General features: G+C 38.2%; 1 protein-coding gene across 1 annotated transcript in view; it reads right to left on the bottom strand.

Moving 5' to 3' along the window:
* LOC126471220 (histone-lysine N-methyltransferase trithorax) overlaps positions 1 to 23,816 on the bottom strand; it is a 233,252-nt gene that overhangs the window by 132,293 nt on the left and 77,143 nt on the right. Inside the window, exon 6 of the mRNA XM_050099344.1 lies at positions 22,043 to 22,130. Coding sequence (XP_049955301.1) covers positions 22,043 to 22,130 — 88 coding nt within the window. The remainder of the gene's footprint in view (positions 1 to 22,042; positions 22,131 to 23,816) is intronic.

Here is a 23,816-nt window from a genome sequence, read left to right as displayed (position 1 = left end):
AATATACAGGAACCGACATGGAAATTAAAACTTACCATAGGGATCCTAAGTCTCCCTTACATTGCTAGTACACAATGAAGCAACTGAAAGTTAGCAAGAACTGACAAAGAGTTATAAAATGAGAGGGTGGGGAGGAATGTTTTCTGTAACAGCAATAAATATTTAAAAGCTCATTTAAGTTGCACGTAATAAAATTACAGAAGAAAGAAAAACACCGAACAACAAAGAAACATTCCTGCTTTACACACACGAAGATTTGGCAGGATTTCTTTTTTTATAAAATATGTTGACATAAAAATTACACACAAAACTAAATCTGACACAGAGGCATTGTAGCAGATTTAACATATTACCAAGAAGTCACTTCTTGTCTGATATACTGAACTGTACCCATCAACAATAGTTGGTTTAAAGCTTAAGTTGTTCACACAAGTGGGAAAATTTTGTAAGTTTAACATAAAATATTAAAATGTTTGCTGAAACCTTATGATGTCAATACAGACCCTTCCAACACAGCTACAGCCCAAAATAATACCTCAGGCAAATAGTTGCATGAAGTGCTGGGAAGTGACTATCAGATCATCAGCATTGTGAAGTCTAGTGCGGGGTTGGCTCAGGTGACTGTTGATGTAGTGGAGTTACATAGGAATTTTACGAAAGAGGATCAGGTAGTGATTAAGGGTGGGGAGTATGATGTAGGTGGTGAGCTTGAAACAATAGCTACTCAACCCGATTGCACGAAAGAGCACTTCATGCACTTGTTTCAGCGCCACGATCGGCTTCATCTTAATGCTGCAGTCAGGCATGCTGGAGAAGGCACTGATGGTGGAGGGGATGGCTCAAATTGCACTGGTCCCAGATGAATCTATCAATAGATTGGGTTTCACCTGCACCTCAATAGGTATGGGAAGGGGAGGTTGGCAAAGCTTACAGGTAACAGCGTAGTGGGCAGTGGCGGGATCACTTGTGGGAAAATTCCTGTAGTAGTTGGTGTTAGAGCTGAATCTTTTTTAGACTGAAGTCAGCTGATAGATATCCCCACTTAAAAGAAGTCTCTCCAATAAAGGAATCATCTTCAAAGGAGTAGCATATTTCATCAAAATATGAGGTGTTAGAGCCAAAGTTAGTGAACTGCTTATAGACGTTGACTAACATCATTGGTATATTGGAGCACCACTTAAATAATTTGACAATTTATAGGCCTCCTTTACCAGGATACAGATTAGTTGGCTGTTTTCAAGGAGTTCTTTGTGGAGGGGGGGGGGGGGGCAGGGGGAGGGGGGGAGTGGCCATTTATGTAGAAAGCAGTATTCCATTTGAGTCCGCAGACGTATCATGGCACTGCACTGAACAGGTATTTGAATGTTGTGCAGCAGCAGTTTAATTTAGTGAAACAAAACTTTGAATTATTGTTATTTATAAGTCCCCAAATTCTGACTTCAGAACATTTCTGCTCAAGCTAGAAAGCATTCTTGGTTCACTTTATAGGAAGTACCAAAAATTAATTGTATGTGGTGACCTCAACTTTAATTTTGTATGTGGGGGAAAAAAAAGAAAGAAAGAATGAATGATGGAATGCATGGGAACAGTAGGACAGACACAGACAATATTTTTATCCATTCTTCATTACAAGACAGGCATTCTGTTAGTAAACCATGGTGCACAAAATTTAACACTAAAAGGTTTCTAGTACTCAAGCAAATGTTATATATAACTACAAACTGTGTAGAAAAGCTAATTCAATGGCAATAGAGTTTTTTAAACCTCGTTATGGAACAAGAGTGACAGGATGCTTATAGTGCCGATAACATAGATCTTCCTCTTCTTATCATGCATGTCCACTTCTGACGTTGGCGATCTTCATGCCTATTCTGTCTAAATCAGTTGCAATGCAAACAGTTCTTCAGAGCTAATATTAAACCAAGATCTAAGGTTATTGAGCCAGGAAATTCTTCTTCGTCCTGGAGGTCTCTTTCCCTCGATTTTTCCTTGCAGGATGCGTTGAAGCAGTTCATATCTTTTTTAATTACTCATGAAGTGGTCAAGGTATTGTAGTTTGCGACACTTGATGATGTTGATCAGCTCTGGGCTTTTGTTAACTCGACAGAGAACCTTGATGTTTGTCACTTTTTGAGTCCATGATATTCTCAACATTCTTCTGTATAGCCAGAGTTCAAAGGCTTGGAGTGTGGTAATGGTTGCCTTTGTAAGGGTCCATGTTTCCACACCATACAAGAGAACTGAGAACACATTTTTGTGTTCATGGTAAGATCATGACTCTTGAAGGCTGAGCTCATCGAGTTGAAAACACTCTTCACCTTTCCGATGCGGCACTTTATCTCCTGCGAGTTGTCCCATGCTTCGTTAATGATGGTGCCCAGACACCGTACTGTGAAACTTGCTCTATGCTTGTGCCACCAATGTACAGATTCACACCTCCAATGTCGTTCCTGCTGATGATCATAAATTTTGTTTTGTTTTGTTTGTGTTCATGTCAAAGCCTTATTTCTTGCTTGTCTCAGAAATTTTTAACAGCTTCTGCAGCCCTTCCATTGTATCCATAAAAACCATGGTGTCAATTGCATAACGAAAATTGTTGAGTGTGACCCCATTCACTGAGATTCCGTCTTCCATGTCAAGAAAGGCTTCTTTGAATGTGTGTTTTGAATACCGGTTAAAGAGTATTGGTGATATTATACAACCCTGCCTGATGCCATGTTGTATTCTCACTTGTTCTGATTGGTCTTGATCTATTCTCATGGCTGTAGATTGGTTCCAGTATAAATTGGCTATAATTTCTTTCCCATCAATCCCAGTTTCCATTAGTACTTATATCATTTGTTCATGCTCCACATGATCAAATGCCTTCTGATAATGAGGCAAGCAAATACATCACAATTGATGTCCCTACATCTTTGGAACAATACTCGTACACTAAATACTGCTTCTCTTGATAACATAGCAAAGATAATTCTTTCCTTGACACATTTCTCATACTCATTGAAAGTTGCTTTCCATTATAACATTCTAAACAGGGTACTGGCAGTAAAAGGCAGCCTGAGTGTCTGACTAGTGGGATAAGGATATCCTATAGAACAAAGTGGGAATTATATCAAAATGTTAAAAGTAGTCACAACTGAGCTACAGTAGCCCATTACAAACAGTATTGTAAGGTGCTTAAAATGATATTTCTGTTACCAAAAAAATGGCTCTGAGCACTATGGGACTTAACATCTGTGGTCATCAGTCCCCTAGAACTTAGAACTACTTAAACCTAACTAACCTAAGGACATCACACACATCCATGCCCGAGGCAGGATTCGAACCTGCGACCGTAGCGGTCACGCGGTTCCAGACTGAAGTGCCTAGAACCGCACGGCTTTCTGTTACCGATAAGTCAGATACATGTACAGTATTTAACAACCACTTTCTGGGCATTGCTGGTGAATTAAATAAAAACTTATGTTTCTACAGGGAATCATATAACTCTCTTGGAAAACACCTTTCTGCGACTGACGTATGAAATACTCCTCTGTGATACTGACAAGGTGTAGATTGAATCAGTAATTAAATCATGGAAAACTAAGGACTCTTATGGATATGATGGAGTACCTAACAGAATATTAAAGTACTGTGCTGCGCATGTTAGCTCTGTACTTGGCCATATTTGTAATTTTTCCTTTTAGAATGGTCAGTTTCCCGAATGATTCAGTAGCAAAAGGCGCTTTACAAAAAGGAAGAAAGGGATAATGTAGACAATTTTAGACCTATATCTATGCCATCAGTGGTTGCTAAAGTTATTGAAAAGGCTGTGTATGTAAGGATAATTAATCATTTTATTTCACATAATTTGCTATCAAATGTACAGTTCGATTTCAGAAGTGATTTAAGAACTGAAAATGCTACATTCTCTTTTCTTTGCGAGGTACTGGATGGATTAAACAAAAGGTTTCGAATGCTAGGCATCTTTTTTGATTTAACTAAGGTGTTTCATTGTGTTAATCACAAAATATTGTTCCAGATGTTAGACCATTACGGAATAAGGGGAGTAGCTCACAATTGGTTTACCTTTACTTCAATAACAGACAGCAAAAGGTCGTTCTCCACAGTGTCGAGAATGGCTATGATGGAGGGGCGTCTGAGTGGGGCGAGACTAAAGGAGATGGGATGGGGGGGTGTACCCCAGGGATCAGTGGTGGGGCCTCTCCTGTTCCTTATTTGTATAAATAATATGCCCTCTCATATTACAGGTGATTCTAAAATATTTCTGTTTGCTGATGGACACTAGCTTAGTAGTAAAGGATGTTGTGTGCAACATTAGCACTGTTTCAAATAGTTCAGTTCAAGACAAAGTTCATGGCATGAAGAAAATAAACTAACGCAAATTTTTACAGTTTCTAACACACACTTCAACAAAACCCGATATTTTAATTTCACAGAATGGGCATATGATTAGTGAAACTGAATAGTTCAAACTTCTAGGTGTTCAGATAGATAGTAAACTGCTGTGGAAAGCCAAGTTCAGATCTTGTTCAAGACTTAATGCTGCCATTTTTACTATTCAAATGGCATCTTAAGTTAGTGATAGTTCAATACGAAAAGTAGGCTGCTTTGCTTATTTTCATTCGCTTATGACATATGGTATTATATTTTGGGGTAACTCTTTCCATTCTCAAAGGATACGAGGATTGTACAAAAGTAAGGTTCCCAGTGAGCTCTAGGGAAGGTACTAGGCTAAATCCGACAACAGTGCTGTGCGCAGTGGTTCCCCCACTTTCGAGCCTGCCCTTCTGCGATTCACTATGTCTCCCAGTGTTGGCCTGGCAGCCATCAGAGGTGGAAGTGTTGATCGCTGCTCCCGCCAAGAGCGAGGTTCAAGCAGTATCCAGTTTCTCCATGCAAGGAACTTACCGCCTGTGGAGATTCATCGACAACTGACTGAGGTTTATGGTGAAGAGTGCATGTCCGTTCAGCACATCCGCAAATGGTGCAGGGCTTTTGCTGAGGGTCGCACGGAAGTTCACGATGAAGAACGGAGTGGCAGACCGCTGGTTTCGGATGCAATTGTCCTGAAGATCAACAGTGAGCTGCTCAAAGATCAGAGGGTCACTGTCCATGAACTTGCTGAATGCATTCCTGAAGCTTCCCACAGCACAACTGAAAGAACTTTAACAGAAACGTTGGGTTAACACAAGGTGTGTGCTCGCTGGGTCCCATGGATGCTGACTGACGGACACAAGAGCAATGCCTTGACTGTGCTTGCAAATTTCTTCTACAATGTGAGGGGGGAGACAACAAGGAGAAGTTGTTGGACTCTAGCGTCATGAGAGATGAAGCGTGGGTATTTCATTACACCCCCAAAACAAAACAACAATCTCGTCAGTGGCATAACTCTGGTTCACCGCCACCAAAGAAATTCAAACAAATGCATTCGGCAGGAAAAGTTATGGCGATGGCGTTTTGGGATCTGAAGGGGGTACTCCTCATCGATTTCATGCAACCTGGGACGACAATAAACTCAGACAGATATTGTGAAACATTGACCAAACTCCAGCGAGCAATCCAGAATCACCACAGAGGACAACTGACGTGAGGGATTAGTGCTTCTTCATGATAAGGCTCAACCCCACGTTGCTCATCAAACACAGGAGCTTTTCAATAAATTTGGGTGGACTGTTAGGCCCCATCCCCCGTACAGCCCAGACTTAGCCCCCAGCGATTATCACCTCCTCCCCAAGCTAAAGGAACACTTGCATGGCAAACGCTTCAAGAGCAATGATGAAGTCCGAGCAGAGGCCACACGCTTCCTCAACCGGTTGGCGGGAGACTTCTTTGACTTAGGAATACAAAAGTTGGAGCATCATCTTCAAAAGTGTGTCAAAAAAAAATGGAGACTATGTTGAAACACAGACAAAAGTGTAAGCTTTGCAACAATGTATAAAATAACAACAACAGACAATGCTTTCTATTTGTAAAATATTGAGATCCTTACTTTTGGTACAGCCCTCATATTTTTGCCTCAGAAATGGGTGGTTTGGGTAATAAGTGGTACAAGTTCATGAACTTCTTGTTGACCCCTGTTAATTAGTCTGGATATTCTGACACTGGCCTCTCAATATGTATATGTTTCATCTTTTTTGTTAACAGTATCAGCTTATTCGCAAGAATTAGCAGCTTTCACTACAATAGACAGAAATCCAATCTGCATTTGGATAACACTTCCTTGTCTCTTATGCAGAAAGGTGTGAAGTATACTGCTGCATCCATTTCCAATAAGTTACAACAAGAATTCAAAAATCTTGCAGTAATCCATGCGATTTCAAATCTAAACTGACAAGTTTCCTCATGGGTCATTTCTCTTATTCTGTCAAGGAACTCCTTGAAAAATTAAGCTGATTCCAGTGTTATATTATTGATTGCATTTACATACATTCATGGCTTGTCTTTTTTTGGGTTCATAAACATTTTATTTTATCTGTTATTACTTTTATGTTGTAATTTCATGTACTGACACGTTCCATGACCTTTGAGATTGGTAATCAATTTGGTCCTTCGGGACTAGACATGTAAAATAAAGTAGAATAAAAAGTAAAAATAGCAGACGTTTCATTTAAAGGTAGACAAGTTTCTTTCGTATCCTGAAGAAATTATGTGCCAAGTACAGAATGGATACACTATATATATATCACAAGGTTGTTAAAAAATCTTATGTTTTATGCAAAATGTATGCTATTATTACAAACATTGTTTTACAGTGTTTAGTGTAACGCAGTTGCAGTCAGCCTCGTCCTATCACTCACTAGTGGCCGTTCCAGCTTTAAGGGTGGGCAACAGATTGTACAGATAAAGTTTTCATAAAAGTTTGACAAAGTATTTAGTAACAATTACATTATTATGCACTTTAACTAGCTGCAACTCTGCTTTATAAATTTTATAAAGTAGAGTTACTTTCCTACCAATCACCATTACTGCGGAAGTTGTGGATGGTTACAAAATCATACTAATAGATATACAAATGTAGGCATTAGTTAAAAAAGGTTGACTACCCCTCACATAACAGTTTACACCAGTCTTACAGCTACTGCTGTCCTAACCAGGTAATGACTTACAGATACAATAAACAACAAATGCCTACTTTAAATCCCAGAAGCATGTTTGGACCTTTAGATAATTGTTCATTACAATTCTTGATTTTCCCTCACCATTAGTTCTCCCTTTACCCTTGCACCATTCTATCTTTCATTTTTCCTTTCTGTTTCAGTAACAATATAGAAACATCGAACACCATCTTGTGTCCACTTCACTTCACTTCATAAATACTCTTCATTTTGTGGACTATCTCTTGCATCCCCCTTCCTAAGAATCCTTATGTAACTTCTACAGTTATCAGTTGTCATTATAATCACCACAACCAAAAGCTTTAATTACTTCTTGTCAACCTCTCAAACTTCCTATCTCCTTTCTTAACTCACAACAAAAAGTAAAACCAGATTTCGAACCCTTTCGCAGCACTCTCGTGACTTGCACAGTTTGTATTTTTTGATCAGACATCTTTTCCCCAATAACCTTTTATCGACATGGAACAGCCACTACTTGGGTAGTGGAGGTAACAACTATACACGCATTCTCAGTGCACTTCAACCAAGTGTAATGTGCCTCCAAGTGCGCACACTGCAGCTTGTGCACACTGTTCAGTCAGTCAACAAGCCCTGAGTTTAGATCACACACACAGCAAGAAAGGTTGTCAGCATGGAAGTTGTCCTCAAAATTGCCATATGACACAGCAGCGTCATTGCAACACTCTACCACTATAGTGAGACACAAAATATTAAAGGTAAGCCTTTTAGTGACTGTCCACAGTTAACACCACCAGCTAATGACTGACACACAAAAATTATGGCTCACAGATACCCTAGGAAAGTGCAATAGAAAAACAAACTGCCTTTTTGGAGGAAACTGGGTTTTCTGCCATTTCCAACAAATAGCAACCATCTTCACATGTGCTATCAATTTGACCTTCAAGCATCCACTTCAAACAGCGGAACAAATACCTCAGCACTGTGGTGTGCGAGAGCATCCCTCGAACAGAACATTGGTGCGTAGCATCTGGTTTCCTCCATCAATGAATGGAGCATTTGTCCAGTGCCTGACAATAATCGTAGTAGCGTGTAAAGGTGGCCGGGTACCGATGCTCATCTCGAGCACGTAGTTCCGAGGGTTCGGCAGAGAGGTGAGTCACTTTACAAGCCAGTATCATGTATGGATAACTGACATCACTCATTGCTATTGAGGACAATTTGAAGGCTGTGCAGTATTGGGACAAGATTCTCCAGCCTAATGTCCGACATTTCAGCCATGGATTCGTCCTGGGTGAAGATAATGCACAAGCACACAATGTCCACATCAAGAACACTTTCCTAAGAGACACAGGAATTGAATAAATGGAATGGCCTGCGGTATCTGCTGTCATGAACTCGATTGGGTGAGACTGTGACATTGCAGGAACCCTCACAGGTCGCTGGATGACTCTGAGACGGCCGTTTTCAATTAGTGGGACGGGCTTGACTGTGATTTGTGTACCACCATCAGACAGCATGCCGAAGAACACAGTATTGAATGCTATCTGGCAGCACAATTTTAGAGAAGTGCATTTCTAAACACACAGCCTTTATTTTGTTTATAGTTTTGTTTTTATTTCACAGTACAGTATCTCTTAGTTTCCATAACGCTTTTTCTTTTATTCTATGTGCCCCTCGAATCTAAGCCCATGTACATTCACAGATATGCAGGTGGTGCAAACCTGTTTTTGAGCAATTTACATATTTCCGCAAGCCAGAAATTTTTTGTATTACAAGTGTTTTTATCGACAGTACTGTGACTTGTGCACTCTGGTGGTAAGTTGCTTATGAAGATATAATGATATGCCTTCTTGAGAGAACTGTTCATGCGTGTTTTTTAAGCTTTTCACGAATCAAAACACTGTCATTTCCTGGAGGAGTTAAAACTCATGGAGGGCCAAATGTGGATCTAAAGTGCCTAACAAAGAGAGCCCAAAATGTACAGATCACAGATATACTTCAAACTTCGTACACTATTAGTAGTCCAGTAGGATAACAACATTCAAGCAGTAAGGAGTACTACTGAGGTGAGTTCAAGAAACCGTCAAGAGAAGTATTTCACGTAAATGGTGTACAGGTGCATTGCGACCCTGCGCACGAACTGGAAGCAGTAGTGTGGTTAGCGTTCGAGCTCCGTAATCTTTGGATCACTGGATCGAACCCCACTGATCTTTTTATTTGAATTTATATTTTTTTCAACATTAATCATCTTACAGGGTTATTCTAAATGAGGGACCCATTTTCAAAACTTCATATTATTCAAGCACAAATCCAAAATGAACACTCTTTATACCAATGAAAACAGCAAGTTGCAAAGTTTTTATCCATAATGTTTGATATTAATTTAATAAATTTAATAATTTATTAAGATTAGATGGGTAGATCACATAACTAATGAGGAAGTATTGAATAGGATTGGGGAGAAGAGAAGTTTGTGGCACAACTTGACTAGAAGAAGGGATCGGTTGGTAGGACATGTTCTGAGGCATCAAGGGATCACCAGTTTAGTATTGGAGGGCAGCGTGGAGTGTAAAAATTGTAGAGGGAGACCAAGAGATGAATACACTAAGCAGATTCAGAAGGATGTAGGTTGCAGTAGGCACTGGGAGATGCTTGCACAGGATAGAGTAGCATGGAGAGCTGCATCAAACCAGTCTCAGGACTGAAGACCACAACAACAACAACAACAACAACAACAAATTTAATAATTTGTAATAACTGCAGAGAATCTTGTGCCTTTGGAAGCCCACTTTTGTCAACTTCTTACAGGTTCTTATGCAAATCTTAAAATGCTTATGCAAGCTTAATCACAAATTCACACCAGTCACTGTTCATCACGTCAATATCAATTTTGATTTACAGAAATTGTATCTACTGGGCAGTACTGAGAGAATATAAAACGCCAACCAATATCTTCCAATGTTAGACTATGAGGCATACACCAGCTGAGGATGTTTCCAACACAAAGAGCTTGGAGATGACCTCAGAATGCTTTAACATGCATCAGTTGGGTGGCTCCGATTTGGAACTTTTAAATTTGATGATTTCTCTTTGTCTAACCACCACATTTAGTTCCACTCCATGTAAAAAATGAGCTATGTGAAATTTTGGCTCACTACAATAAGGGGGACCTTCAAAATTAGGCAATTCATAAAAATAAGACCATAAATTTCGCAAAATATTTCCTATGCATGATAGATTCACTCATTACTCAATGCAGGCAGTTCATATGCTTCAGTCTCCTTAAGTGAACATGTTCACATTGCAGACCACGTTGACTGGGTAACACAACAGGTCAGTAATCTCAATACAGGGAGGGAGGGAAGGTAAGAGGGAGAGAAGTATTTCTCTTTTACAACACAACCCGGGCCACTCAAATAGAATCACTTTGAGAGAAGACAGCAGCTGTATTGAGGAAATGTCTTCATTTTCAGTTTATTTACTAAGACAGTACATGCCAGTTACTGAGACTAGAAACCCTAAAAACAGGCGTGGCCATGTGCCCCATTCTGTTTGTGATGAAATGCGAGAGGACGACTAGCTGGTTAGAGCCCAGTAGCCACACGAGTTTTGCTGTGTTGTCAAAAGATGGCGGCACCATTTGAGCCATAGTGACTGGCGCAACACTGAGTATGAGAATTACAAAGACTGCAGGTCAGGTAACCTCAGGCTCTGACCACATGGCAGGGAAATCCGGGTCACTGGAGTGAAACATGGAGTGGTAACCACCATGGCTGGAATGAGTATCAAGAATAAATATAAATTACGACTAAATCCAATAGAATCTGAATTCAACTAGTGACAGAGAAGCCAGTAACATGGTTACAAAGACAAAATTAAGATGAGTGTGTGGGTAAAAACATGCTGTCAATACAAAGTGTAGTTTCAAGTTATTTCATGTTAAATGTTTCATGTGCAAAGTTAACTTCAGAAACTAATATCCTGACAAAGCCTTAAGCGATTTTCACAAACGAAGTGTTCACTAATAGGTCTCATTGAGCACAATCTGACTATCATAGTAGGTTTTTCATAAACATTACCTATTTTAAACTAAAGGCATGATTGAGCATTCCTCACGTAATGACACGAACTTTTACATAAATAATGAATGAAACACTAAAAATAGCGGTAGCGTCGTGAATAACACATAGCTGATCTGTATAATTGTACTTAATTTTAATTATTTATATTTATTAGTAACAGGACAATGCAAAATAGTGTTTTCCTAGACAAAATCATTACTTATGAATGATGTATTTAAGTTACAGCAAAACTAAGTACAGCACGAGAAAGCTGAGGAAATTTACGTGCAAATTAACACACAATACATGTATATCACATTAAATTTATAGTTTTTGAGTGTGTTGCAGAGTCTGAAGCATAAGTGCTTGACTCGCATCAAGGTGAGGGTCGAAATAGCAGCAGCCATCTTGATGCACGTCTCTTTGATTTGCAATGCACGTCTCTTTGATTTGCATTCCTCTGACAGTTGGTTTTGAGATCTGGAGAAGGGAGTATGTATGAGTGGCATTATTTCACCTCTCAAGTGTGTTGAAGTTATATCGTGTTGAGCTGCGGGCGTGAGGTTGTTAGTGAATACCCTGAAGTATTTTTAACTAGGGGACTTCATGTCAGGTTAACTAGTCTGAATTCTTAAAATCTTTACTACTGTTATTTCTGTGAGTGATTTGCACTCAGGATTATAGCTAGTCTAACACTGTAGAACTTTTGATTTTAAACTTACGCTAAAGGAATTTTGATTATTTCTCATAATTTACCGGAAGTTTACGTGACTGTGAAACACTGTCCTCTTTTTAGTTTAAGACTTGTACAGGTATTAATTGATTCAATGTTAAATTATTATTAACTTGGTATTAGTGGCACAAGCATATTGAAATAAATTCAGTTTTGTTAAAATTTAAAACTGTAAATTCCTGCCTGCATTTATTTGAACTTCGTGACTTTACTTTTTAAGGAATGTGACAATATGCAGTGGTTGGTCTCTACACTGTAGCACAGCCAACACTTAAAAATCCAATCACATGTGGAGGTCCTATGAACAGTGACTTCCTAATTTACAATTAACTGTTTGTGCTGGTACATGTGGGGGTTCACAAGCTAGAAATTTATTCAATAATATTGTGTGGAGTCGACAAGATTGTCACATGTCAGCTTCTCCATTTTTATCCTATCACGTGACACATGTGAGTCTCATCCGAGAACATCTCCATTTATAATCCGATACATGACATGATCGAAGAAACTTTATTTACTCGGGTGTTATTCCCACACAATAACTGGAAGCAAACTGCCATCTGTCCAACAAAAGTTAAAGGTTTTCCCTTACAACATGAGGTTGAATAAATTAACTGAGGATCAAAGTGCCACACTATCTGTGTATGGGATGTGATGATTTATCGGGGTAAATCACAAATTACAAAACATGAGCTGAGAAACTGTGTAGAAAAATTAGAAATTTTGTGTCAACAATGGAGGCAACTACAAAAACTTGATGGAAGATCACTGAATGCTGATAAGCAAAGACAAACACATATTGTTCAAAGACTTCTTGACATTTTTCACATAGAACATGCTAATGTGTTTAATATCATAATTACGGAAGAAGATAAAAAGTTCTTGGTCAACCAACAGTTAACAGGATGGCCAAGAGTCAAGCATGGAATTGCTTACCAGCTACCTGTGAATGAGAGAGAAGAGTATCTGAGCAAGCAGAGCAGCTGGGAGAACGAAGTGAATATGAATTTCAACAATTTGGTAAGTAATTTATTTATGAACTTTTAATATAAATGTTATACATAAACAAATTTGAAAATAAAAGGAAAACTCACTAATCATTTAGCACTGGTCCTTTTTCTTGTACTTCCCTCATTTAACTGGCTATCATCGAGATCTTCCTATCATTTTTACACAAACCAACTAGCTGAACTGGTGACAGCAAGTTCCTGCAGTGTTAAATCAAAGTTACTAGATTTTGATCAACCTCCAGGAACATGCAATGATGAAACACTCTCAAAAATGCCATCACCACAATTAAAAGAAGAGTGTTTTTCAGTGTTCCAGAAGTATCTCTCATGCACGGTGGCTGCTGAAAGTCATTTACTGCTTGAACATATTTGTATTTCATGGTGAATTTGAATTTATCACCACAGGAAGAGACATATTTTGTGATGTTTGTTATTTTGATTGACAGAGTGTATGCTGAAGTGTGGTTTGCTGCCCCTTCTGCGGCCAAAGCACCATTATGGATTTCAGCATTCTTTCAAAACTTCATAAACATCAGGTTGTCGATTGTGAAATCTCTAATGTGGCTTGACATAAAGAGAAAAAACATTTATAGTACCTTCCTCCTTGAACCTGTTGATTGTATACTTGTATTTTTTATTGTAATTTATATTACAATTCAAATTGGAAAGTGGTCAATGCACTGAATCTTGAGGCAGAACCATCACACAAAAATCTAGAAAGTTTTGAAGTAAAAATTGATCAAATCACAGAAGACATCAATAACAGGACTGAACAGTTTGATTTGTGTAAAACACGACCACTTTTTACCAGACTGGACTTTAGTGTTGAGTCTAACAGACCCTTTGCAGAGACGTGAAAATGAAGATATCATTTATGCTCTAGAACTGAATTGCTCACCTACAAAACATTGTAACTAGCAAAAAGCTAATTTTACAGAAAAACAACTGTTTTGCATTTTCCTATTTGGACTTTCTTGGTGCAGGCAGTGTATATTAGATAAAATACCATTCTGGATTTTTTAACAGTTATTACACAATTGCTTATGTTTTCCTTGAAAATCTAGCAATATTTTAATTTTAATGGACAAATAATGTTGTATCTGGACAGTAACAACATTGTACTGCTCAAATACACTGTTTTTCTGTGTTAATTGTTGTAGAAACAGAAACACAGGAAAGTGTAAAATAAAGGAAATAACATTTTAAGCTACCCCCTTGCACTTTATGTATGATATATGTACACAAGAGGCATCAAAACACACAATGGTTGTTGCAATACAAATAGGAACAAGAAGCAGTAGAAAAATACTGGAAATTTTAGCACTATGTCTGTTACAATTACACTAAACATGCACATTCACCATTCCATTTCTGGTCCTCGATCAAAGGGTTTTTCCACACACATGTACAAATCTACTATTCACTTGGTAGGTATTGATAGAAATTTCGTATTTCAGCTGGGATATACTGCTATGTCAAGTAAGTCTTTCCTCTTCACACTTTCAGTTGGTAAAATAGCTAGATGTAGTTAGTTAATTTGAATGAGCCTTTATGCAACCGCTGGTCTAGTGCACTGAACTCCCTCCAAGACTGTCATTTCATCTTCCAAATAAGGTATCAGTTATCCTTGGCATTGGCAATCACTGGAATCCAGTCACCTGAGGATCCTGTGTTGCTCTCTGCTCTGTAGTGAGGTATTTGTAGTCCGCAGCAGTGGAATATTTACAGAAAATCAAATTTTGGAAAAGGTAAATCATCCACCAGTTGTTATTCTGCCCAATACAAGGGCCAGATTACATTACCACATTGCCAACATCACCACCACTAAGCAGACTGAAATGTGTGAGAACGTACTTCAGAGTGCATGAAGATATTTCTGCTGAGCTTCTCCTTGAAATGCCAAAAACATATGAAAGCATTAGTGAAACACCCCCCCCCCCTTTTACACTTTTCAAGGGACTTAAAAATAAAAGTGGAAAAAATGGGAAATAACGTTTTAAGCTGTACAAGTTACGTAAAAGAAACCCCCTTGCACTTTATGTGTGACTTTTTTATTATCTAATGAAGGTTTATTATCTAATAAAAACCACTGATGTAACTGGAACTGATAACTGTTTGGGAAGTAGGAATGTTTCACTCAATTTCATGTGTCATAATCGACATTTTTGTTAGTCTGTAGCTGCCATTCTTTATTTAAATAATGAAATACTGCACTTGTTACATATTTTTTCATGCTTAGCATGACACGTTTCAATAATTTTTTCTCACTGTCAAGTCCAAATACATAGATAAATATTTTCTGTGGTGTTTGCATGTGTGTTATTCTGCATCTCTTGCACTGCTGTCATCTTTCTGAGGTTATCAAGGACTGTGCCTATCAGCTGTGTAGAAAATCTCTCTCTCTCTCTCTCTCTCTCTCTCTCTCTCTCTCTCTCTCTCTCTCACACACACACACACACACACACACACACACACACACAAACTATCACTCACATTGTTTGTGTAACATCACAAAAAATACATACCTAAATACTGCACTTGACAACGAGAATACATTCTCGAAACACGTTTTAATCAGCATGTATAAAATACGTAACCAGCACTGTGTTTAAACTAAAAACATTTGAGCAATGCAAAGTCAATGATGGTGTCAACTAGTGCCCCAAGTGGCCATACGCCAAAACACACTAAATACGGTTCAACAAATGTGTCACAATGATCACAACAATCATGAAACTGTGTCTGTGCAGTAGAGGCAGTTTGAAAATGGCAGTGATTGGTCATGATATCTTCATTCAAACAAACCTAGTTACTCTCATCAGCCACCATACCAAGTAGAGCTTGGCAGTGGCAGGAGATACGGCACAAATTGTTCCAAATTTTACATGCTTACTGGTTCAAATCTGCTAAGTAGAGTGCCCTAGTGTCAAGAAACTTGACCACGTAATATTTGTAAACACTACTGGACGGCCAACATCATGCCAACGTAATTTTTTCTCCACAAACATTTTTTTTGTAATGCATAAATTGCGGGAAAATTATAAATATGTTGATGCAAAATTGGGTGATAATTAACGTTGTGGGCATAGGAAATATGACAGGACTGATAAAAAATGTCATAAACTGCGGGAAAATGTTAAAGTTTTAGGATTTTTCCCTGACAAATTTTGAGATCTCAAAGGTAAGTTTAGATGTAAGTTGCAATCTGTCTTTGCAGCTTTGGTACAAGAAACAATAGTACAAACGAGGAAATACCTAACAAAACTTGCAAGCAGATGGCGTTTCCTGATGTGAACAAAAATCTTATAAGTACTAACATCAACATCTTTTGTAATTAAATGTTTTTAGATGGAGAAAGCAAGCCAAATGGTGTATGTGTTTCATTAAGACAACTGATGTTATTTTATTTCAATAAAACAAAACAAATTTCGTGACAAAAATATGGATTTCCTTGGAGTTGCAAGACAGATTTAAAACACCTTCACTGATTTCAGAAATTACTTCAGAAAAAAGCAGGCCTCTAAAAATAATTGTGTAAACCAACACTGTAGGTGACCACCAATAAAATGTTGGTTCTACTATGTTCATTATTTTTGGTTATTACCTACTGTGTTATTACTTTATAGTTATTGTATGATTTTTCTTTCGAGAAATATATGAGAACACAACGTACAAACCACCATACTTTCTAATATATAAACTCCTTTCAAAGTGCCAAAATGTAGTAAAAGAAATAGAATGTCTATAAAATGCCACACTGTACAATGTACTCGTGGTGAGACAGTTGCAATTCCTGAAATCCATCGCCTGTGGCCTCTGGCCTGCCGAGGAGCACTGCAGTCCTCAGTCCATGGATAAACCACAAAAATCCTCTGTATTACGCAACACACAAACACACTCGGCTGGTGGATAGATCAGTGGGACTAGATGCGATGGGCAGGGCCTACACAGTAGTGGGAAACGAATGGCTTCAGATGGCAGGCCCGATCCATTACAGATACCTGCAAAAACGGCCTGCAGTTTTGGCCTGTTGCGGAAATCCACTTGTGTGGCCAGATATTCACGAGCCACAGACAGCATGTCGATGAAATGAGACTGTGATGATCAATCCTTGCAACAGATAACTTGTTCAAATACTCTGAGAATCAATAATAATGAAGATAGGTAGCAACTCACTGTCAAGATGATTGGTGAGCCACAGACGGTCACATAGAAGACACAGTTATCCTCTCACAACTAAATTTTCTGCCATAGTTTTTGTCAGAAAACAAGGCTACACACACATTCACACAATCACTCAAACACAACTCATGCACACATGACCAGTGTCTAAGGCCGCTGTGTCTACAGTCTCTGAAAACCAGATCAGCCTCTGAGGAACAGATCCAAACAAACTACTACTCATGCCCCTCATCAGCAGCTGCTAGGCTAGTGACAAGAAGTGGTGACAGCACTGACTGAAGCTGAGGGGAGAAGCAGTAAATATGAGGGAGTAGGGAAGCAGTGCACGTACACAGCTGCACCCACCAAGTGACTATGCATGACACCTCATTAAACAAACCATTTCATCTACTGAGGCCAAAAATGAGATTTTTCTAGAGCTTTTTTTTTTCAAATTTCCCTGATGTGTTTGAAATTCCCTGACTTCCAGAACCTGTGGCAACTCTGTTGTTATAATCAAGTGAATAAAATCTCTGAAAGAGCTGCACCTTCTCTCTGCATAAAAACTGACAGTGGCAAATTCTTTCCTAGAAAATAAGGAAATTGCATTCCTAATATTCTGAACATATCTCGCAAAATCATATTTGGGATTACATTCGAATGAAAATCATATGAAAAAATAGTAATTATGTCCAAACCATTACAGTTTATATTAAATGTTATGTTATTGTATTAGAGCCTTTGAAATATGTAACATATAACACAACCTTCGGCTACGCAAATTACAAGAAACGGTGTTTTCATTACAAGAAGTAACTACAATGTTGTTCCTTTTACCCCATCAGGCAGCAATTTTCCAGGTACAAAATCATTTCTCCTCAATATGTAAGAGCATTCACTATCTCTAACAAGGGAACCTCCCCATCGTACCCCCCTCAGATTTAGTTATAAGTTGGCACAGTGGATAGGCCTGAACACAGATCAATGGAGAAAACAGGAAGAAGTTGTGTGGAGCTATGAAAAAAATTAGTAAAATATACAAACTGAGTAGTCCATGAGCAAGATAGGCAACATCAAGGAGATTATGAGCTTAGGAGTACCGTGGTCCCGTGGTTAGCGTGAGCAGCTGCTGAGTGAGAGGTCCTGGGTTCGAGTCTTCCCTCGACTAAAAATTTTACTTTCTTTATTTTCGCAAAGTTATGATCTGTCGGTTCGTTCACTGATGTCTCTGTTCACTGTAATAAGTTTAGTGTCTGTGTTTTCCGACCGCACCGCAAAACCGTGCGATTAGTAGACGAAAGGACGTGCCTCTCCAATGGGAACCGAAAACATTTGATCGCAAGGTCATAGGTCAACCGATTCCTCCACAGGAAAACACGCCTGATATATTCTATACGACACTGGTGACGGCATGTGCGTCACATGACAGGAAAATGTTGTCGACCCACCTAACGTTTACACTTAGCAAATGGGTAAAAAGATTCTTCTACCTTGCCCGATTTAGGTTTTCTTGTGGATGTGATAATCACTCCCAAAAAAGTGATGAAAACATAAGAGTTTGTCACATATACTGAAAATAAAAAATTAAACTTTTCACTCGAGGGAAGACTTGAACCTGGGACCTCTCGTTCCGTAGCTGCTCTCGCTAACCAGGGGACCATGGCGCTCTTTGAGTCCCATTGTCCTTGATGTTGCCTATCTTCGCGTGGGCTACTCAGTTTGTATATTTTACTAATTTTTTTTTTATAGTTCCACACAACTTCTTCCTCTTTTCTCGATTTATCTGTGTTCAGTTTTTCAAGGCCTATCCACTGTACAAACTTATAACTAAATCTGAGGGGGGTGCGATGGGGAGGTCCCCTTTTAAGTGTCTTGCATTTTAGCCCTTTCACTCACAAATGGCAGCCTTGTGCTACCATTTATTCTATATGCTAATGAGCTCTGCATGTTACAACATTCAGTGCATTAGCCATGTTGTGTTCACTTAAATCTATATTTTGAATGTAATTTGTTTATGCGACCAATTTTAGCAATTCACTACACCATCTTCAGCACCCCCGACCAACATGTAGGAGGAATCCAACAACCTATGCAGTCAAAATAGAGGTCACCATTAAGTAACTGGTATCCGTAAACTTCTGGTTTCACTAACACGATCTCTTCATTCATCAACTGAAGAACAATGAATGAAGGAATGGCATTGCTGAAACCATAAGTCTATGGATACCAGTCGCTTAATGCTGGCCCCTATTTTGACTGCTGGGGAAGTTGGATTCCTCCTACATATTGGTCAGGTGGCCTGAAGATGGCATAGTGAAATGTCATATAAATAAATTACATTCAAAATATATATCCTGAAAGTGTGTTTAATATTACATTTCTTCTTTTTAATAAAGGATTTTGTGGTCCAACAATTATCTTAAAAATAACTTTAGGAGGGAATAATTTAACCAGCAGATGCAGGGCATTAAGCTCATGGAGGCCTACACTGGAGTTAGTTACAAAAAATGAGAAACAGAAGGAGAATGGACTTCAGGTTGTTATCAGAGTATCATCATTAAGTTCCTAGGCCATAAAAAGATACTTCATCAAATACTATGGGTTTATAGAAGAAAATTTGACTTTCTCATCTAATTCAGCTCACAAACATTTTACACGGTAGTGCTACACATTGAACTGTTGAAGTTAACACAACCAATTTAATAACTGAGATGAAAATAATTGGTTTATCAGCTACTTCACAATAATATTTATTGAGAACATCTCATTTTTTTGTTCAGCGGAACAAAACTGAGGGATAGCACAAAGAAAATATCAAACCTTAAAAATAAAAGCGATGCTAACGCATCAGTTAGTGTCTCGGGACACCATTCATTCATTCTCTAAATATTAATCTTGTTTTCTTTGTTAGAGGCTGTTGCTTATATATGGGATGCACATTACTGCTCTGAGGCAGTCAGACCCTCGGACAGTACTCGCAGAAATGTTTACACTGGGGGCGAATTTTTGGTGATAGTTACTGTCTGATAGTTCCCTGTGAGTACTTAAGGAAAGTGTCTAACAGTCTTGCTACAGCAGAGGTTGAAAGAGTTTACACACAGCAGAGTAAGAGTGTCTGTGAGAGCTGAGAGATCACCCTCCATGAGATTTTTCTGTAGTAATTCTGTGCGTGAAGGAAGAGGTTGCAATGACAGAACATCGGGCAGCAGCTGCAATTTTAATAATTTCAATAGCAAAGAAAAAACATAAATGACTGTGTTTATGTTGGATAAGAGAGCAGATTAGGCAGCAGGATGATTTTGGAGCAAGCAAGAGTGTCATTGTAAAGCTTCTGATGGAAAATCCACAGCAATATCAAAACTTTAAGAGAATACTATTTACAATTGGACCCAAAATTCCCAAACTAGATACTACTGTTAGTAAATTCATTAATGTTAAAAACAGTCTGCTTGTAACACTAATATTTCTAGCATCTGCAATTAAAGTAATATCATCTTGATACCCAGACAAGTTCAAAAGCCAAATAGGGTGGCTATCTGATAAATGAAGCGCTTCCAGACATACGTTTACGTGAATGTTTCTACTTGTACTGACTCAAGGAATCACTTTTAAATTCCTTAAGGTGTGTTTTTCAACAGCCAATATAACCAATAGATGCCACATCATATAAAATTAAAAATACAAGCTGCATTACTTGAAGTAAAATGGCAATTTTTCAAGTTCCAAAATGATTACTTTCAAATATGACTTCACTTGTTTCTCTATGTTAATTAGTATATGTTATAAAACTACTTTGGCAGATTCCTCAAATTGTAGATTTCTGGTAAATTTCTATGTGAAGGTGTCAAAAACTAACCATTTCAGCCAAAAAACTTGCTTCTTATCTCAGTCCCCATCCGGAGTCCATTTTCTGGCAGCCCTCTTCATTACTTTTTTTTAGTGACACATTGCTGACATTCACCCATGAAGCATATCCATCGCAACAGTAGTCTCAACTGTTCCAACAATGCCAGCACGCGTTTATAAAAAGGATTGTTGCAGTGTTGATGTGGTGAGGTAGGTAGAGCATTAGTCATTTGTTCATATTTTCATATTAACGTGCATTAGAGTTTCTTCAGGAACAATTTCTTTTTATTTTTGGTAAGTCTGCATAATATGCCCATGATGATTTTTTATTATTTGCTGCACAGCACTGTTTAAGTCTACAACTTTGAAAATAGCCTAACTGCTTGTGCTGTTTGTTTAGGAAGTAAAACTGGCGATTTCTTTGTTTCACATATTATGGCTCAAAATATGCAGTTTCGTGGGTACTTCTATTTAATGTGTGCACGAATATGGCAAAATAGCAATATGTGGTAGTGCTCAAACTGCGAAATACGGCACAAATCTGGGACACAAAATGGCCACTCAACACTCTGAGTACTCTCAGCCCTCCCAACAATGCTGGTATAGTTTTTCTTGTGCAAGAGCTACAGCGAGCAACTCTCTAGAGATGAAGGTTGCCGTCTACACAAGAGGTCTAAACTTGCAGAGCACGACTATCTGAGATCTTGCTTCACACTCCAACATGCCAATTAGTTACTAATGGCACTGTTTACATGACATATATTAATTGCAAACACTCACAGAATGAAAACCTCATGTGGGTACCTAGCTTTAGCATCTGGACCTCAATGAGAAATTCTTTTGTGTCTGAATTTGATGAACCAATGAAAGGTGATGATCATGAAAAGTCAATTAAAAATTTCAAATGCAACTGTTTGATGCATTAATTCACTATCAAAGTCATCGTTAGAGTATTCAAATACCTGTTTCAAGTTTGTAAATGATTTTAATGGAATTTCAAGTGAAGTTCAACATTAGAGGCACTTGTGTGCACATTGCTCAAACCTATAACAGATTAGACTTAATAATGCTACATCACCGATTCCGTTTGATGAGAGGCAATGGACAAAATCCTAGTCACTTTCAAAGCTAAATAAATGTTTATTTACTTACTTCTGTATTTCGTTTGACTTTCTTCCATCATCTTCAGTTGCAGGTAGCTCAGGATGATGTGGTGGAACGCCCAATCCTTTAGCTGCATCTGAAAGAAGTGACTCGGTAAAATCAAAGAAAACAAAATGCTGTATACAAAGTAAAGCAGTAGAGTCATAAATCATTATTTCCTGCCTAACAAATGGGTGTAAACAAACAACAGCAGGCATATCTATACAGTGCTTCTTTTCACACATTAATGAAAATCTATGCCTTACATATGGGCTTCCCAATGCCTAATCTGTGGACTACCAATACACATTATAGAATGATCACTGTCATGTAACATCGCATCGCACAGGGGCCTGAAATGTAAGTGTTGCCAGCTATATCTAACTCTGTAATGGTACACCCTCAACCAATTGTAAAATGTTAACTGATGGAAAAATGTAAGTACATCTCTGAATACAAGGAATCAGCTGATCTTGCAACTTTCAATATTAACTATGGTACAAGGCCTGGAAACCCCATTCGCAATGAATATATATAATGAATAGTACATGACATGTTAACATATTTCACACATTTTCCTTACTTGTGTGCTACTCTATAATATGTGATAGTAAATCCTTATTTAGACAAAAAATTATTGTTACACAAAGAAAAGCAATTAGAGTTACATAAGAAATGCCAACACACATATTTTGTAGGTATTTGTTTTCACAAATCCAACATATTGAAACCTACCCTGAAATTTTTCACACGAGAAAAATACACCGAAAAAAATGCACTGTCAAAATTTCAGTTGTTAAAGCACACTGCAAGTATATTTAAAACTGATAAAGTTACTCATTTTGGTCACACGAAGAACTGCTTATAACAGCAATTTCTACATCCTATCCTGGCTAGCACGCATGTCAGCAGATAAGCAGACGAAGCCATGACAAAAGAACGTAATATTGCACAGCAAATTTTAGACGCTTAAGACAATGGAGCCAATGGACATACTAGATACGTTCACTATGTTTTAACCATAAAAATCCAACGGATGTCTGTCATATGTTCTTAACTTCCTACTTATTTATCAGTGATTTAAATGTGTGTTTTATGTTTGTAAGTGGTGTGACTAATTGTTTGGCTTGTCGTAAGTGCATTGTTGATGGCTAGTGTGCGCCAGTCTCTCGTGAATGGTACCCGCGTTATGTGAACTATGCGCACACTTAGAATATTGTTGAGCTTGTTTTGTTCTATGTCCGCTGATGTGTTGTGTTATTGTGTGCATCCTTCCTGTGTGTAAAAACACACAAATACTAAATATGACTAACAGACATCACTTGTCAAACTTAGAGACTGAAGTACTCTAGAACAATGGATCAGAACTTGACAATCCTTTGGATGACATCGGCGATTTTTCAGAAGACGACAATGACACACGTGAGCTGGAGAGTGAAATTTGTGCTGCTGATAGAAACGATGGGAGTGAGTATGAAGAAACTAATGCACAAGTTTCTATAAGTCAGGTTTGTCATTCAGTTCAACAGCCTGCCCTTCTTAATGAATGGTGTCATTTTGATGCACTCCCTGAATTAGCTCTGTCTGAAAAAATGAGTGGAATTCAGGGTCCTGTAGATATATTATCAATAGAACTAGACTGTTTTTTGCAATTTTTTGATCACAGCAGGTTTCTAAAAGTAGTAAAGTCAGGGACAAATAAGTATGCTACTGATACTATTTCTGAACTTTGCCATCAGAACAGAACCAAACCAAAACCTTTATGAAAGAAATGGAGAGCAGT

This window comes from Schistocerca serialis, chromosome 3, assembly GCF_023864345.2.
Source record: "Schistocerca serialis cubense isolate TAMUIC-IGC-003099 chromosome 3, iqSchSeri2.2, whole genome shotgun sequence".
Lineage (NCBI taxonomy): Eukaryota > Metazoa > Arthropoda > Insecta > Orthoptera > Acrididae > Schistocerca > Schistocerca serialis.
Note: the sequence above shows the minus strand (reverse complement) of the source record. Positions and strands in the feature narration are given on the sequence as shown.